A 12,698-nucleotide genomic window follows, 5' to 3' on the forward strand; every position below is an offset into this window, starting at 1 on the left:
ATTCCCTTTGTCCCATGCAGCCCCTCACTACTGCCTCTCTACAGCCCTGCATCATGTTCTCCCAAAACAGACCTGCCTCTCCACACGTCCCTGCACACAGAAGAAAATGAGTGCCTTCTGCCCCTGCCAAGAGGCAGGGACCTTCTAGTCCCAGCCAAAGACTGATTCCAGTCTGCAAGTCTAGGGGAGAGAATGTATACTGCTGTGGCTGGAGGCAGGAAGCTGGCAGGGAGAGAATTTGGCTCCGCTTGGGTCACATGTCTCCCACTGATCCAAACAGCTAAGACTACGGTGAGAGAAAGAGACAAGGTGGCACTTTGGGGAGGTAGGATGGGAGTTGGGCTGAATCTCATAAAAGAAGGAAATTAGGCAGATACCACAAAGGTGCTCACTGCAGCAGGGCTTCATGGTTGTTCGTGGTGCTGTTGCCCACATCGTGGGCTTTTATATTGTACCATTTAGCCACTGCTGTATAACAAACTGCCCCCAAGTTGAGTGGCTTTGAACAGCCATTATATTACCTCTTACAAATGTATAGGTTAGGAGTCCAGGAAGAGTTTAGCTAGGTGGTTCTTCTGCTCCCAATGACATTAAGTGGAGTCACAAGTGGCATTTACCTGGTGGCATGAGGAGTTCAAGACAGCTTCACTCACATTGCTGGCACTTGGTGAGGATGACTGGGAGGCCCACTCCCTCTCCATGTAGACTCAGAACTTCCCCAGGGAGGGGTCTGACTTCTTACCTGATAGTGTAGGCCCCAAGAGAGCATGGTAAAAGCTGCTGGTTCTCTTGAAGTCTGGTCCAGAACTGGCATAGCATCATTCCACCATACTCTGTTGGTGAAAGCAGTCACATGCCAACCCAGATTCAAAGGAGGGGAAATAGACCCCACATCCTAATAGGAGGAAGGGCAAAGGGTTTAGGGCCACCTTTTATCTGCCACATTCATGATGGCCAGAGATAGGGGCAAACTCTTAATCTTTTCTTTGAAAGTCACTGTTGTTTTAAAGTATTTGAAACCTCATCTCTCTTCCATAGTATCATAGATAAAATCACAATTAAGCTTCTTTAGGGAAAGGGAATAAAAATTAATCTTGGTGCAACATTCACGAATACACTCAGAATTCAGAGTGGATAATCTCTTTAGGCAAAGCTACAATGCAGGAAGTAAGTTAGCAGAGGGAGTTTCTTTAAGAAAAGCATCTTTTGGGCAGCCCGGATGGCTCAGCGGTTTAGCGCCGCCTTCAGCCCAGGGTGTGATCCTGGAGACCTGGGATCAAGACTAGCATCTGGCTCCCTGCATGAGGTCTGCTTCTCCCTGTGCCTGTGTCTCTGCCTCTCTCTCTCTCTCTCTCTCTCTCTCTCTCTCTGTGTGTGTGTGTGTCTGAATAAATAAATAAAATCTTAAGAAAAAAAAGAAAAGCATCTTTCTTCAACAGTGAACTAGTAAGTATGATGACCATAGGAGGTTAAAAATGGCAAGCAAAATGTAGAATTATTTTGAAGACCTACATATTCCTGAAACTTCACCAACAGACCTCTTATCAACTGTGATTCCTATGTCTGTAACCTAAAAATGATACCTTATGTATAGAATAGAAATCTGATACCATATCGACAATCCAGTGCATAGAAGTCTGTTGATTAGTTGGACTAAAGACCAGCCTGATATTCAGCTTCCATGGGAGGTCTTTATGGTTTTGGGCTTATTGCCATGGTTCATATATAATTCCTTCCATCCCCATCAAGGGAAAAACCACTGAGTGGTACCCAGTTGCCACTGCTGACCAGGAACCCCTTATCTTGCCACCTATGGTTGCTTGCCATTGCCTCAAGCTCATGAGCCAAAAATGGTCATTCCCCAGAATGTGCCACATAACCACAGATCATAGCATGGCACTGAGAACAGAACAAAGCCGGTGGCTATGCTGATGTGTTCTTTGTAAGACACAGGCCTGTGGGTCAGCACGCTTTACCCTTGAAAGATGGCTAGTGCCTTCATTCAGCAAACAGTATTGGGTCCCTACTAGGTGAGAGGCTCTGGGCAAAGGGACAGCGGTAAACAAAAGAGCCCTTACTCAGCCTGGAAGACCTCTGGGAAATGCGGTTAAGTGACCAGACATGGTGGCTGAGCCAAGCATCCAGATTGGTGAGCAGGACTTGGCCAGGGGAAGGGGCTGTGCCACCATCTCCTAGGCCCTCCTGCACTCACCATGGTGCTACTAACATGCCCCTCATCCACCATCAATCTACAATAGAAAGCCCTTCCAGGCTCCCTGCTCAGCCTCCACCTCTGCCTCAGGGCAGACCCCAGAACCTTCCCGAAGGTGGCTGCCTGCATCCCAGGCGCTCTCAAGCTTGGCGGCAGCAGGCCCTGGCTCCAGCACAAAATCCACAACCGGGTTCCGAGCTAACCAGACCCTTCTTCAAATACTGAAATGGATCCTAATCAGCTTCCCCCAAAGCTGGGATGTTAGCAGACACTGGGAGCCATAATTTAAACTTTATGTGTGAGGATTACAGTAGCCTGCCAAACCACCATGCAGGAAGAAAACTTTGAAATATGAAACTCTTTTAAGGGAGAAAAATCCAAATGAGTTCCCCTCTTCTTTCCTTTAGCTCCTGATGGGGGTTGAAGCTGCCTGGGCCTGGGCCTCGTGTCTCTTTGCCACAATCATAAAGGCCTGTTGATAAAAGAAAGTGTAATTGTCCAGTAGGGATAGCAACTTCGTGGGGCACGTGCACATTACGAAGTGCCTTCAGGTCCCAAGGCCAGCCTCTGGGGCAAGTGGCAGAGAGTGAAGACTCGAGGTTGTTTTTCCTTTGGAAGAGAAAGCCTCATTTAGGGCCCTGGCTTCTCAGTGCCTCCCTTCCTCACCCCTCTCCCTCCACCCTTGGGCAGTTTGCCAAAACACACAAGCCACCCCTCAGTGGAGGAGAAACACTCTTCATCCCCCCCTTCTACCTTCAACCAAGGAACCTTTCCCCTCGCTCCTCTCTGCCCCTTTTGCAAGCTCAGATGCCTTGGAGCAAAGGGAAGCGCCACCACCTTGCCAGCCCAGTAACCAGGCCCTTTCCCAGAAGGCTGGGACCCCTTAGCTCTTCCATTTCCCAGGCAGGGAGGAGGCCGGCCGTGGTGGGTGTTCACTGCCCTTGAACCCTCTGCTGGGCCTGTTCCAGGAGCCTGCTGCTTTAAAGCTGGCTTTGGGTTCATGGTTTTTATTTGAGAGCATTTCTTCTGACCTCAAGCAGAAACACGCAGGAAAATAAATCTGTGAAATGGCCCAGAGGATGTGTAAGGTCTGGCAGCCCCTCCAGGAGTCACTGGGTTATCACCTTCCCTCTAGTCAGGCTGTAAGAATCCATCTTGCTTCTCTTCCAAAGAAAGAAGGTGAAGATGCACGCACACAGGCGTGTACACACGCACGCGCGCAAACATCCTTCGCACTGTCTCAATCAAAACCATGTGCCAGAGACACTCAGTGGGGACTTATTTATGCTTGGAAGTAAATATTGGGCTGATGTTGCACCGTCAACATCTCAAGAGAGACATGCTGTGTAAATACTCAAGGAACTGAAGAGATCCCATAAACATGAGGCCACGAGTTAGTCCAAAGAAGGAGTGTGGCTGAGGTCCTTGGAATGGCTACACAAGAGGCAACCCACAGGCCAGGGAAGGAGGGGGCCGGGATCTCACAGGAGGCTAGATGCCTGGAGCTGTGCAGCTAGGCCCTCGCTCACCCCGAAATGGGCTGGTGCAGGCCCCAGAGGTTGACCAGGCTGCCTTTATTCCTAAGTTTTAAGACTCCCTCCTAGTACCTCCCCAACTAGGACTCTTCAAAGGAAATCTTTCCCTTGTTTTCTGGGAGGTTTTTGATACAAGTTTCCATCACAAGGTTTTGTGAGTCTGTCAGGAGGGCTCAGGGAGCCGCTCTGTGGGGCTGGAGGCTCCTAGCAGGACCAACAGAGACAAACGCCAGAAAGCACACTGCTGCCTCTGTTTGCCGCTGAGCAAAGCTTGGCCTGAGTCACTCCTCCTCTAGGGTTTCCATGAATGTTTCCTCCACTACAGACAGAACAGTTATAAACACAGTCTTTTGCCCTTTGAGTGGCAAAGCAGGCCCTGGAAGGTTCCAGAAAAAGTGCAGGACAACATTGACTCCGCTGGATGGGAACTGAGTGAGGGTGCTGCTGCAGGGTCCAGCTTAAACTCATCACTGACCCATTTCCCAGTGGGCTCTGTTGGCAGCAAAAACAGGTTTTGCCCAGCACATCTCAAAGGTTTTCCCCCAAAGTAATCGTGAGGCCTAACCAGAGTGAGAGTGTATGGTTAAGGAAGACCTGCATGAGAGAGAAATGTCTTTGAAGTCTCAGTTTATCTTCATTTAAGGAATTGTATAACTCTTTATGTCTTATTATACATCCATACTTTAATATAAAAATGTTCACATTCAGTTTTCCAAAATTTCCATAAACTCTTGGAAAACAGCTGCCCCAGGTGGGGACTCTGTGCCTTGTGCCTCCGTAGCGTGAGTCCTGGGTACAAGGTTGCGTGCCCCACAGGCTGCAATCCCGAGTCTGGTTTGGGGACCAACATAAAAAGGGGTCGTCGTCGTGTTTCCGCTGAGGTCTGAGAACGCCCTGGGTCTCTGGGGCACAGCCAGACAGCGAGCTTCCCTGTGGCCCAGCAGGGAGGTAGTTGGAGCAGGAGCAATAATCAGGACCCACGGCTCCCTCTGCCACATCTCTCCGAGTGGATCCTATGGCACTGGGTGGGCAGGCCTGGGTGACACAGTTGTTGGGAGCCCATTGCTTGGTAAACTCAGAGCCTGGGTCTATCAAAAGCCAAAATTAAGCTCTAAACAAAGCACAAAGGTAATATGCTCTGTTTCTGAAATGGAATTAGCTTGATCGTGCAAGAAACAGTATTATTTTGACAGACCCACTGCTGGACTCTATGGCACCTCTCTGCAGACTAGTAAACAGCACCGCCTCGGCCAGAAACTTTACTTCCATCTGTCAGGAAATTCGGAAAACCGCGGCTGATTTGGTTGGGGGGGGGGCACTCTACTGCCATCTACTGGAAAGTAGTTGTAATAAATCTAACATGTCTGTGATGTGAGGGGCACAGCCTGCACTGCTGCACCCAGGACTCTTTAGCCATGAGAGTAGGCTGTGGTTTAAGAAATGGTCTTTGGGCTGCATAGAAGGAGGGCAAAGCTCAGTGGCAGCTCCAACCTTCCATCTAAGAGACTACACACAGGTTGTGCCGGGCACAGAGCTCTTGAGACACTGTGGTGTTGGAGGAGGGCGTGGAGTTTGCAAGGCTATTTCGTAGCAGCGTTCCAGTCATTCCGGAGCTGGGGTGGAGGGTGATTCTTAGGACTAATGCTAACACCACACTACTTGATAGAAAAGAGCTTGCCTCTGCATGCCTGCAGGAGACAATGGTGCCTTCACTTTGTTGATAACAAGTCTAACACTGAAACATGAGCACATGGTAGCTACGCGTGACAGTGTAATCCAGGAGCTCCAAATCCCTGCTAGCTGGTTTGCGCACTCTATCTCAGATCCTTATGCTAGCATAGCCATGAGAAAGTGAGCCGACTTTTGTCCTGCTTGGAGATGAACACGGAAAGTCTGTGCAGCAGTACAAGGCACAAATGATGCTCCTTAGATCTAAAACTATCAGGTGCCCCTCTGCCTCTCTTCCTGTAGGTGTTGATTCATTCAGTACGTCAGACAAAAAAAAAAAGACTGCCGTATCTAGTTAACTCATGCTGCATAACAAAGCACCCCAGAGTTTAATGACTTAAAAGCAACAAATATCTGTAAAGTTCATGGGTCTGTGGTTTGGGCTGAGCCTAAGCGGGGTGTGAGGGGGGCCACTCTCTGGTCTCAGCTGGACTCATGTCTACACCTGCAGGCAGTTGGAGCTTGGCTGGTCTAGCAGGGCCTCAGCTGGGTGCACTCTCATCTAGATGGAGCTCATTCACATGGAGGCCAGGCAGGGTTCTGCGAGAGCTAGCAGAAGTGGGTGAGGCCTCTGGAGGCATAAGTGTGGAACTGACACGGCATCCCCTCCACAGTATCCAGTTGTCAGAACGAGTCACGGTGCAGATTCAAGGGGTGGGAGTCAGCCCTGGCCTCAGGATGGGAACCACCACAAAGTCACATGGTAAAGGACCTGGATTTGAGGAATGCAGGACTGTGGGCATTTTTGGAGTTTGTCACTGCTGCCAAGTACAGGTGATATGCTCAGTTCCATGGACAAAATACGAAAATCCTACCTGTCGGGGGTTCTGAGACTTAAAAAAAAAAAAATGTATGTATCTGTTCATGAAAGACACACGAGAGGCAAAGACATAGGCAGAGGGAGAAGCAGGGCCCCTGCGGGGAGCCTGATGTGGGACTCAATCATAGGACCCCAGGATCATGACCTGAGCCAAAGGCAGACGCTCAACCACTGAGCACCCAGGTGCCCCGGGGGTTCCTAAGACTTAAGGCAAATGGGAAAGATAATAAGGGAGCAGTTGAAACCCTGCTTGATGAGTGCCACAGTAGAGATGAGTTACTTCCCTGGAACTGAACCTGTGAGGCATCACACCATCAGCAGGCAGAGTTCTGTGCTAAAGAATTTTTATTTAATTTAATTTATTTATTTATTTATTTATGAGAGAGAGAGAGGCAGACAGAGACACAGGCAGAGGGAGAAGCAGGCTCCATGCAGGGAGCCTGACGTGGGACTCAATCCCAGGTCTCCAGGATCACGCCCAGGGCTGAAGACGGCGCTAAATTGGTGGGCCACCCGGGCTGCCCTGAGCTAAAGAATCTTACATCCGTACCACATCCAGCTTAGTCTCATGATTATGTTCTTCCCAGCACAGAAGGTGCTCATGACACATTTGTCCAGTCAATCGCATTTTTATCCTAACAGTATTTCAAGCAGTAACTTCTTAGACATTTCCAGTAAGTCATGGGTTGCTCTTCTGACCTTCTGTGGGTGTGCTTTGGTGGCCTTAACAAAGGCTGTTTTCCAAAACATCCAGACCAAGCCCCTGTTCTACATTCCTTGCAGAAGGGAGAAGACGGTAGAGATTTAAGGAGAAGAAAAGTGTGTGTGCACACAGGAGGTGGAGCGGGGGTCTCAGAAAGTGGGGTTCTGGCACATGCTAGAAGAAACTGCCAGAGCTGAAAACGCTAGGAACTCAGTGTCCACAAAACTGGACATGAGGGTTGAAGCTCAGAACACAAGATCCAAAAAAAAAAAACACAAGATCCTTGCCAGTTGTTTGAAGAAAGCTTCTTCCCATTCACTCAGACTGCACCATTCACTCTGCTCAAAGCAAATTATCAGGATTCCCGTGGCAGTGTGGGTGGAGATGTTTCCTGGCAGCTGCCTTGACAGCTCTCATCTTCTGCTAGGCCAATTAGCCCCTTCTTGGGGGGAAAGAATCCTAATCATCAGAATGACTGTGGACGCTCAGTTCATGGTGAAGGAGCTGGAGAACATGGGCATGCTGCAAAAATTGCTGGTCGTGAGCATTTTTAAACATGGGAGTTACAAGCTCGCAACAGTACCACAAACCTGCAGTGCCACAGAGCTGCCAACAGCAGACCGAATGTGTGTGGCTGTTTGAATCCCCCCATTCAAGGCGACTGAAGTGGGGGTTTGAGCATGGGTAACTTCAGGAAACACCAATTGGAGCAGAGAAGTGAGACAGGAAAAAGAAGGAAGCCAATAAAGACATGGTAAGACCAGTTGCAAGGGCATCTGGGTGGCTAGGTGAGCATCTGCTTTTGACTCAGGCCATGATCCCAGGGTCCTGGGATCGAGTCTCACATCAGGCTCCCCATGCGGAGCCTGCTTCTCCCTCTGCCTGCGTCTCGACCTCTCTCTGTGTGTCTCATGAATAAATGGGCACGTTCCACTGGGAAGGTCTGGTAGGCCATGTACCTGAGGGTTGTCACACCAGGGAGGGAGCTGGTGGAAACTACTCCCGCTGGTCAGGCTTAAGGGCAGAGGCACGACGGGATGTCTGACCTTAGAAACAGTGGCCACTAACGCCAGTGAGCAAAGGACAAGACATGCCAGGTCTCCCTGAGCGTGAGCGAAGGTCAGCTCTGAGCTACAAAATTACTCAAATATCTGGTGGGTTTTACCTGTGATGCTTGTGTGAGAACAGCTAGAAACTCATCCTCCAGTATATGAAAAACCATAAGACATCAGAGGCAAAGGCCTTTCCAGAACTCAGTTAAAGGGAACTGCTATCCTGGATCCAGTGAAATGCCAGTTCCAGGGGAATTCACGCTGCTGGCTCTGAGGCTGGCCCTGTGTGTTTTGTAGGTCTGAGAGAAAGATCTAGAGGGACAGCATGTTAGACTGCAGACCTGCAGACACTTTTAAAAGCCTATTATGTTAGAGCAGTATTTATCAGTTAGCCCACAATGGCGAATGTCGCCCAGGATATGAGTAGATTTATCGAAAGCCAAATGAGCTCAGGAAATGTCAAGTCCCTGAGTTTCTTAGATCCTTTCCTTTTTTTTTTTATTAGATCCTTTCCTAAGGGTTTATTAGACCCTTGACTGTTCTCCTGTACATTATTACACAGCTCAGAGAGGAAGAAAGAGTGCAACATTTCCCAAACTTCTTTGACCATGAATGAAACCTACTTTATTCCCAAATGCCTTTGAGTAACGCTCAGGAACTAGTGTTCCCCGGCACACCATTCAGGAAACGCTCCACTTAAAGCACTTAACAAGGAACAGTCAATCATAAGATAACCTGGAGGAAGTCCATGCATTTTGAAAGATTGCTCCACAGTAATGCTTTTCCTACATCAATCTACTCTAAGGGATTTTCCAAGCCCTCCCAGCTCTGTGAGTAGAGGTTATACCTCCTCCTCACCCAGGGAATCGGAACGACTGATTCTCCAACATTCTAACCTGGCTTCTCCTCTCTCTGCCTTTTAGATGGGCTTCTTTCGCCGAAGGTACAAAGAAATCATCGAGGCCGAGAAAAACCGGAAAGAGAACGAAGACAGTTGGGACTGGGTCCAGAAAAACCAGTGACCTGCCACGCCAGTCACGTGACCCAATCATTCGCCTGTATCTTGATCTTTGTATCTTCCATATTTGGAAGAAAGAATCTTCTCCAGATTTTTCGGAGGCCCCACTGATGCTGTTCTCTTCCTCATTTCACCAAGCCCAGGAGCCAACCTGAGGCAGCCACTCTGGCCAGGTCACATGACTACAGCCACCACCCATTTCCTTTTAGAGATGAACTCCGAACTTTGGAAAGCAAGCTACAGAGATGAGCAGTATTTATGGATGCAACGTGTGTGGTCAACCCTCAGGGGAAAACTGTTACCTAAAAGTATTTTTATAAATATAAGCCTTTTATACTGATTATGTCTTTATATTTGTATCGATGTTTTGTTATTTCTATTAAATAGTTATATAATTCACTCAAGCACTGATATCTGGCCTGAAAGCTTGGAAGTCCATGTGCATTCATACACCTTTTAAAGGATAAAAATCTGATCGTACTTTGGAACTTGCTGTTAAAAGAGACTCGGAGATGAAATAATCTGAAGAAAGCTCATGCGATGAATCCACCAGGCTGGTAGTGCTGCATTATAAACCGTGGTGGTGGTGAGACCTTTAAGACAATTCACATCTTTATTGCCTGGAGTCAGGTTTGAAGCAATGTGCTAAAGAACTGTAAGTAGCTTTTCATATGTACCTTTCACTGGGAGATTTCCAATAGGAACTTGGATGGAAAAGCCTGATCCTAGCACAAGTCTGCTCTGCATCACCTCTACAGCAGGCATCACACCCTCCTTCCACTTGGTTTAATAGATAAGAACTTGGAGCAAGGCCATTTGGTCATCTGGTAAACCTCAGGATGGCGTCTCATCCCGGACATCATGCATTGGAGTCCACACACCACAAGGACTAAGCTGGTGCCCACCGAGCAAAGACTTGTGTCTGGATGCTGTGATGTGTTGCCTTTTCACTGACTTCAGAGGTCTCCACTTCCCCTGCCATTCTTGCTGTCCCAGCTAATGGTGACTGCAGATTCTTCCCAGAGATGACCATTCAACCTGTCTTTAGTTTTTAAAATAGTGTCTTAAGTGAGGTTCGCCCAAAACAGACTCTGATAGAAGGATTTACATGCAAGTGACCGATTAAGGGAATGTCTGTGCCCCCGGAAAACTGCAGTAGGGGTATGAGGGAAGCAGGACAGGGAAGGGGAGAAAGCCAGGTAAGGGTGCCATTTCAGAGGATATCCCGTGGAGGGTAGCTTCAGCCTTATCCTACAAGGGAGCTCTGGAGGGCAAGTTAAGTCTCAGAGTTCTCCCAACCTGAGGTGAGGGAGCTGAGCTTCTATATTCTTGCTCCCAGGGGAGGTGTAAACTTCTCACTCTCAGTTCCTGGAGGCAGAATGGCTCTGATAGCCCAGAGGAAGTCTTCTAAAGAGAGCTGGAAGTGCACCCCCAGCGCAGGGAGGCATCCAGAAATGTTGTGAAAGAAATGATGCACAGGGATCAAGGCATAACTGTGACGTCTGCCCTGCCCCCTGTGTGTATGAATGCTGAGTTGGGGCCTTCCAGTCCCCCCATTTGACAATGTTTATTATCAGATGCACTGCTGCCCAGTTTTGAGTGCAAAATGGTTTTCTAAAAGGGCAGTGACATGACGGCTATAGTGTACTTAGCCCTGCGCCTGGCCCGTAGTGAACAGTCAGTGACTGGTAGCAGCTCTGGCTGCTGTCGCCACAGGCCATCTGATGAGAGAAAAAAACATGGCAAAGAACAGGGTCTGACAAAGAGTCCTTACTGGCTTATTACAGCCCAGTGATGCCCCAGGTACTTAACGGATGGCATCAAATGGACATGAAGCCAGAAATAGGATGAAAGATCTTTCTCAAAAGGCCTTGTTTGCTGGAAACTAACATGTTGGGGGTCTGTGAACATTGTTGCAAAGACAACTCCAGAGGAAAGGGATTTTTCTGTGCAGGTACTTGGCTAATACTTGCAAAAGCATTTAAAGTTGGGGCAGACTCATGAGGAGACCGGGCGGGCAGTTGTGAACCTGGCATGGAACAGAAGCATCTTTTTGTTTCTCATTATGCAGTTGACTCTGATGCAGGAAGACAATGTATGTATCATGTGTCCCCTCCTGGTGAATATGGGAATAGACAGCAAAGCCCAGAGGGTCAGTGGCATGAATGAGGCTGATCTTAGAATGAAGTCAGGGATGTTGCTTCTAACAGAGGGAGTCACAGAGGTGACTACTGGGCAGATGCAGGCAAAAAAACCAGTTCTAAGAGTTCACCTGTGACTTCTATCAAGAGTAACAAAGGCAGTTTTGAGTGGGTCATAGTCACTCATTTCAAGGATACTTATGGGGGCCCTGTAGGCCAGGAGCTGTGCTAGGTGCTGCAGGGTCCCCCGAGAACACCACAGGCATGTTTTGCCTGAAGAGCCAGACCTCCCTTCAAGAAGAGTGTAGAGAGTGAAAGCCTTTATGAGACCCCATGTGTAGCTTTCCTTTGCTGGATTCTTGTTCACTGTGTCATGTTGTCCTTTAATAAACCATTTAAGATTCTTAGGTGGTAGGCCTGGGTCAGCTCCATCAGCGGCTTTGACCAAATGCATTTATAGCCACTAACCAGCTTCCCACAAGGGGTGCAGACACATTGGCAGTAGTGTCGAGGATGACGCACCCTGCTCCTGTGGGCAGTGTCACAGCCAGGATCTGTTCGCCTCTGATTGATTCTGAATGGTAGACCCACAGGAGTAGTCATATACTCAGGATCACTAAGATTCCATAAGACAGTTCTTTTTAAAAATTGTACTTGGCCTCACTGGAAGCAAACACTGGCAGCCACTCCAGGAGTCTCTCTGGAGCAGGATGGTGCCCCTGCGTGTCCAATGGTGCTGAGTAGTAGGTGGGGCAACAGGGAGCCATTTAACACAGTGAGAAAGAAGCCAAGCACACTGTTAGCCCTCTCAACTGGGCATTTTACCAGCTCCACCCCAGCTCAGAAGCTCTCAAGAGGCTCTCAGGGGAAGCAGACAGGGTGAATGGCATCTGTGTTACTCCTCCAGAAAATTCTTTTAAAAGTCCACAGGGCATTCCAGTTTCTAACCTTCCTGCTTATATGGGTTCACTGTGGAATCCTATCAGATATTCTCTTACACAGCTGCTTCAGCTTCAGTCTGCTTCAGCTTTTAATTATGGATTCAGTATGGCATTAACTGTCAGAAGTATTGAGACAGTTTTTTAAAAATGAAAGAAGGACCTCTGTGAAAACTTAGGAAGAGAATGCCTTCTGTTCAAAACTGATTTGCTTGTGCTTAATTGATATGGGACTCCTGAGTTGGGGACATCCCCCAGAGTGAGTCCTAGACCTGTCGCCATGAAGAGGCTGTAAAGTTTAGGAGTAAGGAGATGCTAGAAGAAGGGAGTAGGTCTGCTGGCTTTATGGTGACTCACAGGCACACATCTGGAATCAGCTCTGTGAAAATTCCATCCCCAGGAGTATTCCGAAGTTTGATAAATGCTGTAGAAAATCCAATAGAAAGTCCTCCGTCACCATATCAAGAGTAGCCTACAGTCTTTGAGCCAAAGACATGGGGATTAAAAACAAACAGAAACCCAGCAGGCCTCCCGAGAACATCTGGGACCTG

At 48.4% G+C, this 12,698-nt stretch overlaps 1 protein-coding gene across 1 annotated transcript in view; it reads left to right on the forward strand.

The window, feature by feature from the left end:
- Positions 1 to 11,616, forward strand: part of ITGA9 (integrin subunit alpha 9) — a 335,241-nt gene extending 323,625 nt beyond the window's left edge. The window contains exon 28 of the mRNA XM_055321450.1: positions 8,974 to 11,616. Within this exon, the coding sequence (XP_055177425.1) occupies positions 8,974 to 9,072 (99 nt within the window). The 3' untranslated portion in view covers positions 9,073 to 11,616. The remainder of the gene's footprint in view (positions 1 to 8,973) is intronic.
- Positions 11,617 to 12,698: the final 1,082 nt, after the last annotated feature.

This window comes from Nyctereutes procyonoides, unplaced genomic scaffold, assembly GCF_905146905.1.
Source record: "Nyctereutes procyonoides isolate TBG_1078 unplaced genomic scaffold, NYPRO_anot_genome, whole genome shotgun sequence".
Classification (NCBI taxonomy): domain Eukaryota; kingdom Metazoa; phylum Chordata; class Mammalia; order Carnivora; family Canidae; genus Nyctereutes; species Nyctereutes procyonoides.